The sequence below is a fragment of the Malus domestica genome, chromosome 05, assembly GCF_042453785.1.
Source record: "Malus domestica chromosome 05, GDT2T_hap1".
NCBI classification, from domain to species: Eukaryota; Viridiplantae; Streptophyta; class Magnoliopsida; order Rosales; family Rosaceae; genus Malus; species Malus domestica.
Window position 1 is genome coordinate 40957810 of NC_091665.1, and position 17253 is coordinate 40975062.

At 39.9% G+C, this 17253-nt stretch overlaps 5 protein-coding genes across 8 annotated transcripts; 3 read left to right on the top strand and 2 right to left on the bottom strand.

Annotated features, from left to right (window-relative positions):
* The first annotated feature begins 1123 nt into the window (after positions 1 to 1123).
* Positions 1124 to 2403, top strand: LOC103434978 (chlorophyll a-b binding protein 3, chloroplastic-like). Its single transcript, XM_008373361.4, has one exon. The coding sequence runs from the start codon at positions 1439 to 1441 to the stop codon at positions 2312 to 2314; it is 876 nt and encodes a 291-aa protein (XP_008371583.2). The 5' UTR covers positions 1124 to 1438; the 3' UTR covers positions 2315 to 2403.
* Positions 2404 to 3029: 626 nt separating this feature from the next.
* LOC103427878 (probable starch synthase 4, chloroplastic/amyloplastic) lies at positions 3030 to 9536 on the bottom strand. Its single transcript, XM_008365963.4, has 16 exons — positions 9143 to 9536; positions 8800 to 9031; positions 8659 to 8707; positions 7244 to 8342; positions 7111 to 7162; positions 6764 to 6886; positions 6616 to 6691; positions 6339 to 6523; positions 6056 to 6250; positions 5889 to 5960; positions 4962 to 5171; positions 4700 to 4825; positions 4224 to 4373; positions 4076 to 4137; positions 3911 to 3986; positions 3030 to 3706 (listed from the first exon to the last, which is right to left on the bottom strand). The coding sequence occupies exons 1-16, from the start codon at positions 9292 to 9294 to the stop codon at positions 3530 to 3532; spliced, it is 3036 nt and encodes a 1011-aa protein (XP_008364185.2). The 5' UTR covers positions 9295 to 9536; the 3' UTR covers positions 3030 to 3529.
* Positions 9537 to 10368: 832 nt separating this feature from the next.
* Positions 10369 to 13242, top strand: LOC103434970 (pentatricopeptide repeat-containing protein At3g14730). The gene has a single exon (XM_008373353.4). It carries the CDS (start codon positions 10799 to 10801, stop codon positions 12680 to 12682), a length of 1884 nt encoding a protein of 627 aa, XP_008371575.2. The 5' UTR covers positions 10369 to 10798; the 3' UTR covers positions 12683 to 13242.
* A 731-nt stretch (positions 13243 to 13973) lies between these two features.
* LOC103427875 (UDP-N-acetylglucosamine transferase subunit ALG14) lies at positions 13974 to 17002 on the top strand. Of its 4 annotated transcripts, XR_528396.4 has the most exons (5): positions 13974 to 14511; positions 14625 to 14684; positions 14804 to 15036; positions 15656 to 15735; positions 15855 to 17002. XR_528396.4 is itself a non-coding variant. In XM_008365960.4 (3 exons), the coding sequence occupies exons 1-3, from the start codon at positions 14092 to 14094 to the stop codon at positions 14978 to 14980; spliced, it is 657 nt and encodes a 218-aa protein (XP_008364182.2). In that variant the 5' UTR covers positions 13974 to 14091; the 3' UTR covers positions 14981 to 15303. The 4 variants fall into 4 exon arrangements, 1 of the variants encoding a protein (XP_008364182.2); XR_528397.4 differs by lacking the exon at positions 15656 to 15735 and having other exon boundaries at positions 15861 to 17002; XR_528395.4 differs by lacking the exon at positions 15656 to 15735 and having other exon boundaries at positions 13975 to 14511.
* On the bottom strand, positions 15799 to 16932 carry LOC103434971 (purine permease 21-like). Its single transcript, XM_017332211.3, has one exon. The coding sequence runs from the start codon at positions 16930 to 16932 to the stop codon at positions 15799 to 15801; it is 1134 nt and encodes a 377-aa protein (XP_017187700.3).
* Positions 17003 to 17253: the final 251 nt, after the last annotated feature.

Consider the following 17253-nt stretch of genomic DNA (forward strand, 5'->3'; position numbering starts at 1 on the left):
ACAAATATTTAATCATTTGTATAGGAACATGTAGTTTACTAACTCACATTCCAACCATATTGAAATTTTTTTTGGTACGTTGGTGCATTCGATAAGATATAGTATGAATTATGGTAAAATTAAAATCTAAAAAAAGTAATTAATGTCGCTGGAGCGTTACAGATAGGAGTCGTGAGAATGCCTTATCAACGTCTGTCGAATATGTTAGGGTTGATTATAAGGAAAACTAATGAAAAGGGCTTGAGAACTTTGAGTTTTAACGATAAGGACAAAATAAAGGGTAAAGTGAATAGTACCATGATTGACTTTTTAGTGTAAAAATGTGGTTTTTCGTTAAAGTGAACAGTAGCGGGAGCTTTTCGTTAAAGTTCCCTTGATTATATGGTAACCTTCAGAAAAAAGTTAATGAAAAATCGAGTGGTGGGCAGAGGGTGTGAGAGAAAAATATCTCTGCAGAAGAAGAAAAAATCTTTGTGTTAATCTTGGTCCACTTCCCAACTTATTTTAACGAACCGCATAAAATTTGGAAGCAAGCCATTATACCAAAACTAACGGTATTTTTTTCGAGAGGCTGGTAGATCGGTATTCATTTAATATTATTAATATTGTCTTAGTTTAATCACTTATTATTAGGTATGAGTTTTATCACAAATAGTTTCGATGATATTACAAATGAAAACTCACATATATTTATATATTATTTTATCTAATATGATCGATATGGGATCTTATTCTTAAAAAATATATATATACAATTTGAAGTTGTCTCCTATTAAAGTAGGAAACATGATTTCAGAACAAAAGGGTTATCGTGAAAATTCTGCAGCTGGCTATAGAAACATATTATTTGACTAGTTTTTATTTTTTATTTACTTATTAATTTGGCTAGTTGATTGGCAGCCATTGGAAGTGGCTTCATTAATTCATGCCTAGCAATGCAGCAATATTCTGAGAGGTCCAGAATTTGGAAACACGTAGGTGTACATTTGCATGGTAGAATTAGGGTTTGGTCCTACAGAGGAAATCCTCTACCATCTCCAAGCACAGAAAGCCTATCCAATTGGAACAATTGGCAATGCCGGATTAGACAAACTAGTGGTGCCCATGCATGTCTTTAGATTTTTCAAACACTGGACAGAGATCCACTACGAATCAATTAGCCAATCTAGACTATCTGACGGTTCTATTAACTTAACTTCTTCTGTTGGCCTACCTCATCACATAAATCAAGGGCTTCGATTTCTCATCGCACAAACTAAAGACTCGAATTTCCGGTCACTAATTAAGGTCTCAAAGTCCAAACTGTATAATCCAACGACTGTTGGTACTGGTGGTAGAGGGTGCCAACCAGACAAGGAAAATCCACCATCAAAATCTCACAACCAATGAGAATTAAGATGTTGATTTTCTAGGATAAGGGCACTGATCTATATAAGCCATGAAGTCAATCACAACCACCCATCATCCTCTCTTCCCTCAACTGTTTTTTCCTTCTACTTGTATCAAAATTAGTTTTGCAATGGCTGCTTCCATGGCTCTCTCTTCCCCAACCTTCGCCGGCAAAGCCGTGCAACTTTCCCCGGGAGCCACCGAGCTTTTCGGAAACGGAAGAGTGTCCATGAGGAAAACTGCTACCAAACAAGTTTCCTCTGGCAGCCCTTGGTATGGCCCTGACAGAGTCAAGTACTTAGGCCCATTCTCCGGTGAGCCCCCAAGCTACCTCAAGGGCGAGTTCCCCGGTGACTACGGCTGGGACACCGCTGGACTCTCAGCCGACCCAGAGACCTTCGCCAAGAACCGTGAGCTCGAAGTGATCCACTCCAGATGGGCCATGCTCGGAGCTCTTGGATGCGTTTTCCCCGAGCTCTTGTCCCGCAACGGTGTCAAGTTCGGCGAGGCTGTGTGGTTCAAGGCCGGAGCCCAGATCTTCAGCGAGGGCGGTCTCGACTACCTGGGAAACCCTAGCTTGGTCCATGCACAGAGCATCTTGGCCATCTGGGCTACCCAAGTTGTGTTGATGGGAGCAGTTGAGGGATACAGAATTGCCGGCGGACCCCTCGGAGAGGTGACCGACCCCCTTTACCCCGGCGGAAGCTTCGACCCCTTGGGCCTTGCTGACGACCCAGAAGCCTTTGCCGAGCTCAAGGTGAAGGAGCTCAAGAATGGAAGGTTGGCCATGTTCTCCATGTTCGGATTCTTTGTCCAGGCCATCGTCACCGGAAAGGGACCATTGGAGAACCTTGCCGACCACCTCGCTGACCCAGTCGCCAACAATGCCTGGAACTACGCCACAAACTTTGTTCCCGGAAAGTGAGAGCTCAGGAGTTGTCTTGTACTTTCGTTTGTATTGTTGTCGGTGATGTAAATTTGGTACCAAGTATTGGACAACAATAATTTGAACTATGTGCTACAATATGTGTCTGAAATTAAGAGGTTACATGGTTCAGATCCACCTAAAATCTTTCCTCCAAACTGGATTTTTTTATTTCAAAAAACCTCGATTCAATTTAGGCATAACTACAACTCAATCTATTCCTTTACTGGAACAACGATTTTTCTTGAGTACATACAAATACCAACATTTAGTATCGACACATGTTAGTTTGAGTGTTAATCCCACCCATGTACGTTTATCTTATGCTACTGGTTTGAAATCCGAATAAAGAAGAGAAAGTGCATAAGATAGTCGACAACCAACACTTTATTCTTCATATCGAATCCTTAAAATATGAATCCTAAACGAACATATCAGTTTGAGTGTTGTTTTTGATTCAACAGATTAAACTGAGGGACAGATGACCGTTGATCAAATATGTGCCGGCAGGATCCGAATCAAATCATTCCGAGTTTACGACCAGTGCGAGCTCGGTTATTTTAATTTGCTTCTACGAAGGAAAAAGATCCAACAATTAAAAGGTCGTACCCAGTGCACAAGGCTCCCGCTTTACGCAGGGTCTGGGAGAGGTGAATGTCGGCTAGCCTTACCCCCATTTTATGGAAAAAGATCCAACAATTACGAGAATAAAATATTGAAGCATTCAAACGACAATTTGTATTGCTCAAGATGGAGATGATTTTGAACATTTATTTGTTTAATCTCTCTTCTATATTTTGCGCAGATAAAATGGCCTGAAAGATATACAGCCAACGACGGCAACAACAAAGCCTTATCTCACTGAGTGGCGTGTACAAGAGTTTTGTAATTATAGTAAGAACCTAATCATTAGCATACAACAACAACAGCTGGTTTTATGAACAAATAAATGGCGATCGAATGTTAAAAAATGAACATTTGTACGAAGGCCGACTGTTAAAACCACCTCTGTCGCTACCAGCATTGAAGCATAAACCGTGCAGAACTTGAACATATTCGATCTCAAGCATGACCCTAGTCAGATTACTTCCTTTAAAAAATATGCATCCATATATTGAGCTTACCAGTCTTAGCTCCAACTTGTCAGAGACGAAGTCACATTTGTTTCGCCAAATAAAGCGTCGACATGTCTGGTTTAGCGAGGTATCGCAAAGCTCAAGTGCGAGCGGCTACCCTTGCTCTGGCCACAGACTTAGAGTATAGTTCTTCGTATTGTGATGCAGAAGTATCCCAACTGAAATCTATATTCATGACCTTCTGAACAAGCTGTTGCCAAATATCAGGGTTATTCGTGTAGAGGTCGAAAGCACGTTCCATAGCACCGTTTAATCCCTGTCGGCATTTCCAAGTCAGGATACAGTTAATCATGGACAGGGAAAACTAAAATACTGAAGTGGAGAAAAATCATGAGAATAACGGAGACAGATGATGCAAGGATGTCCTATCAAATTCCGAGCCTCGGGCACCACCAATGCCAGATAAAAAAGAAGAATGAAAGAAAAGAAAAACAAGAATGTGTATGTGTGCGAGATTTACCTGTTCGTCAGGAGTCAAGAACGAATATCCATTCCGAAACTGAAGAGGTACGGTGTCATCATCAACATCAAAGACACTGCAGACAAAGTATATAAGGAATTAAGTTTACTCTTTAACGAATATAACATAAATCGCTAGTAGAAGATACAGGCAATGGATACCCACCTATCATTTAGACCACCAGTTTTTCTTGCAATGGGTATAGAACCGTATCTCATGGCTATCATCTGCCCAAGAAAAATAAGACATTAATCCAGCAATACGTAGTGACTAGTGTGCAGAAGTTTTGCACAGGTAAGAGAACAGACTTTACCTGTGTAAGTCCACAAGGCTCAAAGATAGACGGGATGATGAACATATCAGAAGCAGCGTAAATGGTATGGGAAAGAGAATCATCATACTTCAAAATCAACCGAATATGATCATGATTCGCAAAATGACTTGCAATACCCTCAAATTCCCTCTACAGTAGAAAACACAGCAAGAAACCTTTCAGTTAATGGTTCTACTAATAAGTATTTACAACCACTTGTTAATCAAATAAGCCCGACAAACACACCACAAAGAACCCAACACACGATATTAAATTGGACTTGAACCCAGAATCTTAGTAATATATTCGATTAGAGAATAGGTATAATGTTTGATAATCCATTAATCTTAACAATATATTTATATGATAAGAGACTGCCCAGACATGTCCCTTCTTGAGCATATATAACAACATAAAATTCTAACAGTAACGAACATAGCCAGGATATAATATCAAAACGGAAGATAAAGCAGTGCCTGAATATGATGCACTGGGCTAGAACCGAGAAGAACAAACTGTCCTCCGAGCTCCAATGTTCGATATATCGCATGTCTGATAAGATGTACACCTTTCTGTGGCACCAATCTTGTTATGCAGCCCACCTATTCAAGGAGTGATCAAACAGTTTCAACTAAGGACTAAAGTTGCTTGACCAATCACTCATCTGGCTTACCGAAAATAGAATATGATGCCATTTTATGGAGTGCGAAAATCAAATTTAATAGAAAATCAAATTACCAATGGCCTCTTGACATCTGCCGAAGAAAGCCGCAGAATTCTTCTTAATGCTTCCTTATTTTCTGCTTTACCCTGACGATCATTAGCACTGTACTGTACTTTGAGATATGCATCAGTGGCAGGATTCCACGCATCAGCGTCAATACCATTTAGAATTCCAACGAACTTCTTAGAATGGAAGTTTAGTGTTGAATGGAGACCATGTCCTCCCTGTGATCATAAATAAACAACTATTTTTATACAAACGGAAGTTCAAGAATATCCAATAACATGGAAGCATGAAATGATACATCAGGCAAACCATATGACTGACACAAAAATTCGACAAATTGGCTAACTACACAAGACTTTTCACCCATAGCATCTTAATCAATTTCAAGGCTGTCTACCGTAAAGTTATTTTGACTATGCCATGAAAGTTCAAAACAGAGACCATGATGTATTTTTGCATGAGTAGGGAAGAGAAATGTTGTTCTCTTTTCTCATCTGTGAAGTGGTACTTATGCCCAAAAACAGAATAAAAGTGGGATATTGAGTGTCCAACAAGAAGAACCTATTGATTAGGAGCCACATAATTTACTAGAGTCCAACACCTGATGACTTCTATATCAAAGCTCTCATAGAAAAGCACATTTTTTAAAGTTTTTCTTTCATCTTGAAGAGGCCAACATCATCTCAACACAAATCCAAAAACAAAATCATACTCAGATGTTGTTATTCCTAACATGTCTGGAATCTGGATTACTACTTATACAAGAGAGACATATTTACACAATTTATGACAGAAATTAACATTTGGTGAAAATAATTAGATTCTCCAAAATCAAATGTTAAAAGCAAACAACGTCTCTAGGCTGGGACAGGGCAAGCAATTTGAATTTGAATCTGATATCTATAGGAACTCGTAAGTATGAGCAAAAGCCATACCTCAGCAGTCCGCACCTCTTGCGCATAGGTGGGCGATACAGTTGTCACAATATTGGAGAATACAACTGCACCCTTAAAGAGGAAAAACAAAAATGAAAATGGAATCAGGAAAGGTTTTGCCGACTCCTGAAAGATGCTGGTAATAGATGAATCAACAATTGCTGTACCTTAACAGCATTGATCCTATCATGTGCTGAGTTGTCCTGCATTCTATCTGGTCGATTTAGCTGGTGGACATCAAGACCACAAGATGCCAATTCTGAAGCACGCGCAGTCCCTTGGTATTCAAAGTTGTGGCATGTAAAACATATTCTACCTGAGTTTAATCCCTTTGGAGCATATAGATCCCAGTAAAGTGGTGCCTAAGAACAGCAACAAGTCAGTCACTGAGAGAACTAAGGCGGTCAAAGACAGCATGGTAAAAAAAATGAAGGGTTTAATGGTCCATACAACAAAAGCTGTCTGCCAATCATGGCAATGAATTATGTCTGGTTTCTTGCCAGATTGAAGAAGCAACTCAAGGGCTGCACGACTGAAAAAGGAAAATCGCTTGAAATCATCACGTTCCCCATAAAATTGTCCTCTCCAGAAGAACTTATCAGGATGTAGAGGCTCAATAAAATAAACTGGAAGACCTGCATAATCAACACTAGAGTGAGCATCCAAGACTACAGTGCGAATCCAAGACAAAAAAAGTCATGCAAACAGAAACTTTCAATGTACGAACCTTCAACAGTGCCAACCCACACTTTATTTTTGAATAGTCGACCATCAAAGTATGACTCCAGCACCACATCTAGGGCCTGCATGTTAACGTGTAATGAGACTCAACTAGAAAAACATCTTTTCTAAGATTCATTAAGTATTCAGTTTACCATTAGGTCAGGAACACGATCGTACTGCATGCAGTCATATTTGGGAAGTATAATTTCCACAAGGTGTCCCTTCTTCTGCAGTGCTTTACCAAGACCAGCCACAACATCCCCCAAACCACCAACCTGTAAAATTAACTAGTTATGTTGATGGTATGTTTATCAAACCAAATGAAAGATCATTGAGTTGTCCCTATACATTTACACAAATATTAATGCTTAACAAATTCCTGAATCTGAACTGCTGTAATAAAAGTTATTGTAGCTTGACAAGTAAGAAACCCCACTCAGTTATCTTAATAGAATAAAGCAAAGAAAGATACAGATGTATAAAGGCAAGCTAATCTCACCTTAGCAACTGGTGCCATCTCTGCTGCAATATGAACGACATGCAATCCTGGACTAAAAATCAACAAAGTCGCAGATTAAATAGAAGCTTAAATACGTAAACCCTGTATTCTTCTAATACTAGAACGTTCATACCTTGTTTGTGATGATATCAGTTTGAGAAATGTAGACACAGCCTCATTCACGTTCTTTTCCTTGCATGCCATGTATGAGTCACGAAGTCGTCGATCTCTCTTCCAGACCATTTCTCTCAACACCTTGGCATCATCCATTGATATTTTTTTCTCAAACAACCAACCATCGATCATAAGCAATAAACGACTCCAAAATTCCCACGGCATATCATCCACAGGTTCATCAACTGCCCTTCTCTTGCTTTCTTCTTTTAGAGTATTTAGTGTATCTTGAAATTCCTCCACAGATTCTTGATATAATTGAACATAGGAATGTATCTCTTCGTCAGATCTTTGAAGCCGGTCCTCCATAAGTTTTATCTTCTGCTGCATTAGCTCATTATATTGTTGCATCTTTTCTGATGATTCTTTATAGATATTAGCTGTTTCAAGAGATTCTTCTAATTTATCAACTTTCTTTCGAATCTCTTGGTTCTGCTGTAACACGGTAATAGCTTGATCTGCCTGTTTGGTTGACTTATCTAGCAGTAGCTGCAAACTCTCCACCTTCTCCCATAATCCTTTGCATTCGACTTTAAGATTGGATAGTTTGGAAACATCTTCCTGAGAAACTGACAATTTCAATTCCAACTCTTTCAAGGCAGACTCTAAAGTCGACCGTTGTTTTTCCAGCATTACCACTCGTTCATCCGTATTCTTCACATAGCTAAGCTCCTCCCTAAGTGCTTCTACGTCACTCCTGAGGGATTGATTTTCTAATCTCAATGCATTCAGATTGGTAACAAGAGCATTGATACTAGTTCTGTATGGTACAGGAGCTTCTTCATTAAACAGCTCGTTTTCATTCTCAAAAATCTCCACCTGACCTCTTTCGACACCACCACCACTATTAAGATTCAGATCATTCCGCATCTCATCTAATTGGTTTTCTAGAAGTTCCACCTTTATTTTTTCCTGGGCAGCTACTCTAATCCGTGCATCGGTCTCTGCCAATCTCATTTCCAATGCATTCATCTCTCCTTGCAATGCCTCCTTCTCGCCAAGAATCTTGTCAAGGTCTTCAAGCGCATTAACCCGCGCTTGGTTGAGAATATGGATATCTAAGGCCACAAAGATATATACACATTTCACAAATCTAATAGAAGAGGCATAAACAGTAAGGCCTGTTTGGGACTGCTTTTAAAGACTAAAAGCACTTCTGACCACATTTGAAAAAGAAAAAAACTTAGAAGCACTTTTACATAAGTCAAGTGCTTTCTCAACTGCATTTCAAAAATCATTTGAATTTCTAATAGAAATTTCGAAGTTTTCTAATAAAGGTGCTAGAAGTGCTTATGCCTGGAAGTGCTTCTAACAAAAGCAGTCCCAAACGGACCCTACATGAAACCAAATGAACAGGGAAGAGAAATATCATACTTTTCTCTGCATTTCTAATCATGTCAACCAAATCCTGTGTACTATACGCCTGTAAAGCCAACGAGTAATCAAATTTATGAAAATTGAACAAATATGTATATAAGAACCCTTGAGTTTCGAAAAGCAAAGGCGATGAGTTACCGAAGGATTTGCTTCATCAGACGGAGTCAGAGCCGTCGAAATCGAATCGTCTCCATTGGCAGTGCGAGCTTCGTCATCAGATACGCTTTCAATGGGGACGACTACGCCCGCCGAAGAAGCATTTTCAGATTCGGAGTCGTCGTCGCCATTGAGCTGGAAATCTGCAGTCGTCGAAGACTGTTCGACCGAGTCTTTCTTCTTCAGTCTCTGCCTCTTATTCACGCAATAGCAACTTCACAAGTTTGAAATTGAATCAAAATCATCATCAATCACTTGATCACGCAGATTGAACTTTGAGAATTTGATCGATAAACGAGCTCAGATAGAAGAGAGAGAGAGGGACCTGAGATTGCGGTGCCGGAGCTTGCAGGATGAAGCGGGAGTGCAGTGAAATGAAAAGCGGGAGCTCGAATTTGAGCAGTGCCTGGAGGTGGAGTTGGAGCCGCTAATGGTGAGCCCCTGAGTTACGAACCAGGTCGTTAGCCTGACCGCCATTGATGATCAACTCAAGCTTTCTCTCTCCTCTTTCCGTGGAGAGAGAGAAGAAGGAGTGAATGAGTAATATTATCTCTTTCTTCTCATCGTACGACTCGCGGTGTGTCCAGGCAGAAGCAATCTCCGGTCCAAGGAAGGTATTCGAATCTTCTCCCCTCTTTATTTTGTTATTTTTTATTTCATTTTTCACGGATTCAGTTTCTAGATCATTCTCTCCGTTGGATTAGTGGGAGTTAGTCAATAATAATTTAAAATTATTAAAATACATATGTGAGTCTTTCTCATTTTAAAAAGCAAATTGACGTACCAGAACCGCTCGTTAATTTATGAAATGAAAAATTAATTTGTCGTTAATTTGTTACGAGATAGCTCATATTCTAAAAAATAAAAAAAAATGAATTGGATTAGTGAGCAATATTGAGGAGGTGAGGCGTAAAATGTAGATGAAAAGTTGGGCGCATCACACTCTTATCCAAATCGAATGGTGATGGGTGTGGGTATATCATCTTCAGATCCCTTCAATTAAATCTTGTTAATCAATCAATTCGGATTTTTGAAATTTAATTCAACGGTTAAAAATAAGGGATCTTTTTAAAAATTATAATAACTTTAACTGTTAGATCAAATTTCAAATGTCCGAATTTGTTAATTGACAGGATTTGATGTAAGGGATCCGAAAAATATCTCTTTCCGTCGGTCAAAGGTCCATATTGGGCCCTTCCACAAAATTTGGAACTTAGGTCACATGAGATCAGTTCCACTCCTAGGGACATTAATTGTCGTCATTGTCACCTAAAGGGTTTAAACTTGTGAAATTGCAACATTAATTGTTACAATTAATTATTGTCATCGTTGTTACCTTTTGGGGCTGAAAGTTACTAGTTAATTAACTTTAATTTTTTTGCATTTTTACTGATTGGGCTTTGGCTATTCCTATTTTGTTGGGCTAATTTAATGTATTTATATTGGGATGAAACTGCTTACTTTGTTTTCGACCCAAAAAAAAAACAAATATTAAGTCTTGGGTGCTCGGATTCAGATAAATATTTATTAGTTTTGCTCGAGGCCAAAAGTCCGGAAAGATATTGAGAGAGAGAAGCAGGCAGGGAGAGGCAGAACCCAGGTGGGAAAAAAGATGGGGTGGAGTGAAAATGTTAACGGAAAGTTGACGGAATTATTAATTATGAGCTTTATTTTTAGCAGACTTTATCACAAAGATTTTAAGTTTGAATTTTTTTTTCTATGGTATTAACTTCCGATTATCCTATGACAACGGAGACCATTAAAAGCCATTATTTTGTGACATACGATAGTTAGGAATTGGAGTTCCTTGTGGTTCAATGCAACTTATATTTTTCTGGAGAATAGAAGTCACCTGTGAAATCGCGATTTATGGAACTTGGAAGCAGCGTTTCGTAAAGCCGAGAAATTCATAGTTTCTAAATAACTAGATAAATATCTTTGCAAAAATTCATGGTGCTGTGATCAGACACCGACGCTCCTGATGAACAAAGCCACCAATTTGTTCAGGAACCCATCTGTTTCTCTGCGCCTCAGCTCCTCCTTCTCGCACTCCGCTGCCCGGTCGCCTGCTCAGTCGCCGCACGACCTCGCTGCCTGCATAGCTTCCCTTCAAGCATGCGCCCGCCGCCAGAATCTCAGAAAAGGCAAGCAAGTCCACTCATTTATGCTCGCCAATGGCTTCCTCCGTTCCCCTCTCTCCACCACCAGCCTTATCAACATGTACTCCAAGTGCAACCAGATGGACGACGCCGTTTCGACTTTCAATTATCAGTCTTTTGACCACAATGTGTTTGCTTACAATGCTGTCATTGCTGGGTTTATAGCAAACGGGTTGGGTAGAGATGGGTTCGAGTTTTATAGAAGAATGCGGTTTGCCGGTGTTATGCCGGATAAGTTTACGTTTCCGTGTGTGATTAGGGGTTGCAGCGGGGTTCTGGAGTTGAGGAAGATTCATGGGTTGGTGGTGAAATTTGGGTTGGAGTTGGATGTGTATGTTGGCAGTGCTCTGGTGAATACGTATTTGAAATTGGGGTTGATGGAGGAGGCACAGGAAGTGTTTGACGAATTGCCTGTTAGAGATGTTGTGCTTTGGAATGCAATGGTTAATGGGTTTGCGCAGATTGGGCTGCTTGAGGAGGCTTTGGCGGTGTTTAGTATGATGGGTGAGGAAGGGGTTGTGCCGAGTAGGTTTACCGTGACTGGGGTCTTGTCTATTTTCGCTGTGATGGGTGGTTTTGACAATGGGAGAGCGGTGCATGGGTTTGCGACGAAAATGGGGTATGATTCAGGTGTTGAGGTTTTGAATGCGTTGATTGACATGTATGGGAAATGCAAGTGTGTTGGAGACGCCTTGAAGATTTTTGAGATGATGGTTGAGAAGGATATATATTCGTGGAACTCAATTATTGCAGTGCATGAGCATTGCGGTGATCACGATGGGACTCTGAGGCTTTTTGATAGAATGTTAAGGGGTGGAGTTCTTCCTGATTTGGTAACCATCACGACTGTCCTTCCAGTGTGTGCTCGTCTGGCAGCATTGATGCATGGTAGAGAAATTCATGGATATATGATTAAAAATGGGTTGGAGAAGGATGTGAATGTTGATGACGTGCAAATCACCAATGCAGTTATGGACATGTATGCAAAATGTGGGAGCATGAGAAATGCTTATATGGTTTTCAATAAGATGAGGAATAAGGATGTTGCATCCTGGAACATCATGATCATGGGTTATGGCATGCACGGATATGGCAGTAAGGCGTTGGATATGTTCTCTGATATGTGCAAAGTACAAATGAAGCTTGATGAGGTTACATTTGTTGGGGTTTTGTCTGCGTGCAGCCATACAGGTTTAGTCAGAGAAGGGCGTGAATTCTTGAGACAAATGAAGTCGAAGTATGGCGTGGTTCCAACCATCGAGCATTATACTTGTGTGGTTGACATGCTTGGTCGAGCTGGGCATCTTGAGGAGGCATATCAACTGGTGCTAGAAATGCCTATCGAGACCAATCCTGTGCTGTGGAGGGCATTGCTAGCAGCATGTCGACTTCATGGGAACCAGGATATCGCAGAGGTCGCTGTGCATAAGGTGATTGAACTTGATCCAGGTCACTGTGGTAATTATGTGCTGATGTCCAATCTTTATGTAGCGAATGGTCAATATGATGAGGTAACAGAAGTTAGACATTCAATGAGCCAGCAGAATGTGAAGAAGATACCGGGCTGTAGCTGGATTGAGCTGAAGGATGGTGTGCATGCTTTTATTACTGGTGATAGAGCCCATCCTAAAGCTAACTTTATTTATGCCGAATTAGACTCATTGACTGCTCGTCTTGGTGAGCTCGGATATGTGCCTCATTTCTAGAACTTGATTTGTACTGAAGTCCAGCGTGGTTGTTCTCGATGGATATTTTCCCCATCTTCCCCTCAATAGGCAGAAAACAAAACAAACAGGACAATTGACATTAAGAGTTACACCGGAGAGTGAAGAATCCATTTTTACTTGCATTTTTGGCCGAAGTGATCTTGATCTGCTCTTGCTTGGGGTGCAAGGTTGATCACTGCACTCACTGAACCGCAGAAGGGAATAGCTTACTACACTTGTGAAGAGACGGAAATTGAAGAGACATAAGAGAAACCAAAACTTATTTCGATGCTCTCATTTGGGGTGCTCTGAAACGCTATGCTGTGTTAGTCAGGATTGCTGAATGCTACTCGACCGTAGATCTCAAACACGAAATGGCTTGTGACTGTTTCGGTTCTTGGCAATGTTTAATCAGTGTTTGAAGACAGCTGCAGCAATTTCAAGGACTTGACAAGCATTTCTTCAGAACATTATGCAAAACAAACAAATTTTGAGCCATGAACATTTTTAGTATTTGTAATTTGTTGTTTTACAATGCAATATATTTGTTTCTTTTTCCATTTTTCCTTTTAGAAAGAGCAAAGAATGATCCCATATCAATAAGGCGACCCACTTTGCGAGAGTCGGGAATATCTATTGTACGTAGCCTTGCTCATGCTTTGCAAATAGGTTGTTTTCGTAATTTGAACCCTTGATCTTTCGTTGCCAAAGAGTAATCTTTTCATTGCTCCAACTCGTCCCCTCCTTAAAAAGGGACTAGCAATCGACACACGCGCTCTACTTGTACAACTAAATTTATTTTTTATTTTACTATGACTATTAATGAGCACAGATGACAACTCAAAAAAGAAAAAGATAGATTAAAAAAGGGAAGAGAAAAGGTTGGAAAATGTGGGGAATGTAGAGTGTGAGGGGGGAGAAAAGTGAGGTTTATTTATTTTTTAATTTTTAAATAAGATATGTTATATTTACATGGTTGTGCTTGTGATGTTAGTATGGAGAACAGTAAAATTTGTGTTAGATGTAATTACTAAATTGTTCACGTTTTTCATTTTTGTTTAGTTCTGGTGAGAGGGTTAGAGTGGTAAATTGTTAAAGTTTTGATTGACAAATAAATTTTATTAATATGTTGGAGTTAGAATAAAGGGAAAAAAATGGAACTTTAACGAATAAAAAGTCAATTCTTTTACTATTTAATTTATCTTTTATTTTGTTCTTATAGTTAAAATTCAAAATTTTTAAACATTTTTTATTAGTTTTACTGAAAAATAAAAAATAAAAAAAATTCCCGGGAATAAACCGAAAATTCCTGTTTGTTTCTTCGATCACTGCATCTGAGAGTCGCTTCCATATTTTCCCTAAAGTCCTCGCCTTTGACGGAAAGCAAAAGCCTTTCGATTCCCCAAAACATGGGCTGCGCCGTCGCAATCACTCTTTTAATCGCCGCCGCAACGCTGATCATCACTCGCTTCCTCTACGTCCTGCACCGAACCGGCAAACCCAGCAGCTCGAAAGGCTCAGCTCCCCAACCCCTCAGCACCCTAATCGTATTGGGCTCCGGAGGCCACACCGCAGAGATGATCAACCTGTTGTCCGTCCTTCAAAAAGACAGATTTGCCCCCAGGTTCTACATCGCCGCCGCCACTGATAACATGAGTCTCCAGAAAGCTCGACTGCTCGAAGAGAACGCCGATGAGAGTTCGAGCTCGCAGTTCATGCAGATCTACCGGAGCAGGGAAGTGGGTCAGTCTTATTTCACCTCTGTTTTGACTGCTTTGATTGCTTTGGCTCATGGGCTCTGGCTAATGATCAGAATCCGACCCCAAGTGGTAATCTTTTCACCTTTTCGGTTATTCGCAATTCCGCATTTTTTCAATTTGTTTCTGTTGATATGAGACGTTGGAGATCAAATTGTTGATGATCAATGCTGTTGGTGTTGCAGATTCTGTGCAATGGGCCTGGGACTTGTGTTCCACTTTGTGTAATTGCATTCTTATTCAAGGTTTGGATTGATCCTTTTGATGTTCTTTTCTCATATTTCTTTGTTGGGTCATTGCGGTTTTCTGCTGTTATGAATTTCGGGACTTTTTCGATTAGGGAGGTGATATCGGAAATGTGCAGGTTGTGGGGATTAGATGGTCGTCTGTGTTTTATGTTGAGAGTATAGCAAGAGTGCAGAGGCTCTCCCTGAGCGGCTTGCTTCTTTACAAGTTACGGATAGCGGATCAGTTCTTTGTCCAATGGCCTCAGTTACAGAAGAAGTATCCCAGAGCTCACTATGTCGGTTGTCTCATGTAGTTGATCCGATTCTGCTGCTGCTGCTATACGTGCTCTAACGTCCAGGTTTTCTCAATGTAATGTGCACTTCTCAAGTGTTTTTAAACGTCTACAGTTACTTTAAATTTAACTATAGTTGCCAGCATTTTTAACTTCTTACTAATTGAAGAAGAAACTGATATCATTGTGCTACGAGGATTGTGTAAAAATCGTTACGATATTTATAATCTTTCTTAGGGAATACTTGAAATCAAAAGTTATGCATAACTGGCTTCAACTTGTAACCTCATGTAATTTAACAATGATTTCATTCTAGTTTATCAAAACGCAGCATTATATCTTTACCTTTTAGGCTCTGCAGTCTTCCCTTTTCTAGTTCACACTTCCACGTGATGATGTTCTGTACATATTTGGCACTCATAATGTTTCAAAATGTTGACGTTTTAAACTTTTCTGTACATACTGAAGGCATATCTCTAAATCAGCATGTCATTGATAAAGTCGGTTTGGTTATGTCCAATGTACATACCGTTTTTGACATTCAAACTTGAAGGATTAGTTTTAGTTGACAAAACTTTTGTGCAGCAAAAAGACCCCGGTAACTACTGCAGACAACAAAGAAACTGACGTTATAAGAGTCTGTATCTTGTATAATTATTTGATTTGATGAACACAAGTTATGATTTATCTTCACAGCGAAGGACAATGCCCAGAACTTTTACTGAACATGAATGGAACAAATAGGTCCAGATGAAATGTTTCCATCTTCAAATAAAGTGTGTTTGCAGTGCTTTCTTTCCTTTGTTAATGGATGTCTGGTTGTCCATCTTATTAGTCGCTCAGCAGTTGACCTCTTTAAGTAAAGGAATCATTGAAATTTCTTCTACATGTTTAGTTTCAGATTTGGACTCTGAATCGTCAAGGTAGTGCTGATAGAGATATGACGCAAAGCCCCAGAGGGCCAACAACGTGGCAATCACCTTTATTCCATCCATGTTATCATTGAAGAAGATTACAGCTAGAACTGGAATGAAAGGTAAGCCGGAAGCACTTATGACATTGGAGACTAAAGAAGACACCTCAAATATCAATCCTATGGCGCCAATGTTGAAAGTTTGACATGCTGTAGCTGTACAAATCAAAGTCAGGAAATAGGATAGCCTCCCCAACGCAAACTCCTCCATCTCGCTCTTTAAACCCTTCCATTCTCCAGTGACAAAAAGTCCCACTAGTGTAGCACAGGTTGCAATTAGAGATTCGTAGATTATCATTTCCAATACAGTTACAAAAGTTTTTGCTTTTAGAACCTTTTCGAAGGAGAACTGTGTGAGGGAGAACATCAAGCCGTACCCAGCTGATGCACCAACAGTGCAAATGACCCCAATCGTATACCTCTCTTTGGAGACTCCTGTGAGGTTTGCTGAGTTGGGGTGAAACACAAGCAGGGTGGAGGAGATGGTGAGAAGGACTAGAGAATTGACTATAAAAGGAGTGAACTTTTGTGAATTAAGGCAGACCGAGAAGAAAGCATTGAAGGCCAACTGCGATGCACAAATGAGTGAAAAGGTAGAAACTGGAAGGTACAAGAGTCCCATAGAATACAACAAGCTGTCTGCTGCGAGTAATACACCAAGAGAGAGATTCATCGCTGTCAGTACTGAGGCAGATGGTTGGTGCACATTGCTATGTGCGGCGATCTTTTTGGATGATAAGATGCAGTGGTAAGGAATTAGGATAGGAAACCCTGTGAATTGCACTAGTGTTGCCATCCATATAATTTTTCCACCTTCGTCATAGTACAGTCGGCCCAAGAGTATAGCTGCTGACTGACCGGAGAGGATGAATAGCGTATAGATGGTGATACGCACCCATCGTATAAAATCTCCGGGCTGAGAAGTTGTTACTTGGTGGGGGGTTTTCTTAAACTCAAGTGCATTATCTTCTTCAGCTTCTTTAACTGGTATGAAACACATATTTGGATTTCCATGGAATTAGCTTCATCTATGATTTAGTTCATTAATAAAATCTCATTTTTTCTCTCTATAGCTTATGAATATAATCGATCTGTCAACTATTCGGTGTTTTTTCTTCGTTCCTCCATTGCAGATATGTGCTATAATTCTACTGCTAGATAGTTAAAACCGTCGAAACAATTTTCCGAATTTATGCAGAAAAACCATATAAAAAACACGAAAACCAGGAAATCGTTTGTACATATAGAAATCTGACTTACCTACGATGTGGGGTTGCATATCTTGAGCTGTTCCCATGTCAGAGGTGTAATTTTAAACTGA

What these genes read in the sequence shown, in the direction of transcription:
- LOC103434978 (XM_008373361.4), top strand. Translation starts at nt 1,439, where the DNA reads ATGAAGTCAATCACAACCACCCATCATCCTCTCTTCCCTCAACTGTTT.
- LOC103427878 (XM_008365963.4), bottom strand. Translation starts at nt 9,294, where the DNA reads ATGGCGGTCAGGCTAACGACCTGGTTCGTAACTCAGGGGCTCACCATT. An exon ending in GATTAGAAATGCAGAGAAAA is followed by an intron (nt 8,343 to 8,658) that starts GTATGATATTTC and finishes TTGTGGCCTTAG; the next exon opens with ATATCCATATTCTCAACCAA. An exon ending in ATCGTGTTCCTGACCTAATG is followed by an intron (nt 6,692 to 6,763) that starts GTAAACTGAATA and finishes GTTAACATGCAG; the next exon opens with GCCCTAGATGTGGTGCTGGA.
- LOC103434970 (XM_008373353.4), top strand. Translation starts at nt 10,799, where the DNA reads ATGAACAAAGCCACCAATTTGTTCAGGAACCCATCTGTTTCTCTGCGC.
- LOC103427875 (XM_008365960.4), top strand. Translation starts at nt 14,092, where the DNA reads ATGGGCTGCGCCGTCGCAATCACTCTTTTAATCGCCGCCGCAACGCTG. An exon ending in TCAGAATCCGACCCCAAGTG is followed by an intron (nt 14,512 to 14,624) that starts GTAATCTTTTCA and finishes TTGGTGTTGCAG; the next exon opens with ATTCTGTGCAATGGGCCTGG. An exon ending in TAATTGCATTCTTATTCAAG is followed by an intron (nt 14,685 to 14,803) that starts GTTTGGATTGAT and finishes GGAAATGTGCAG; the next exon opens with GTTGTGGGGATTAGATGGTC.
- LOC103434971 (XM_017332211.3), bottom strand. Translation starts at nt 16,932, where the DNA reads ATGTGTTTCATACCAGTTAAAGAAGCTGAAGAAGATAATGCACTTGAG.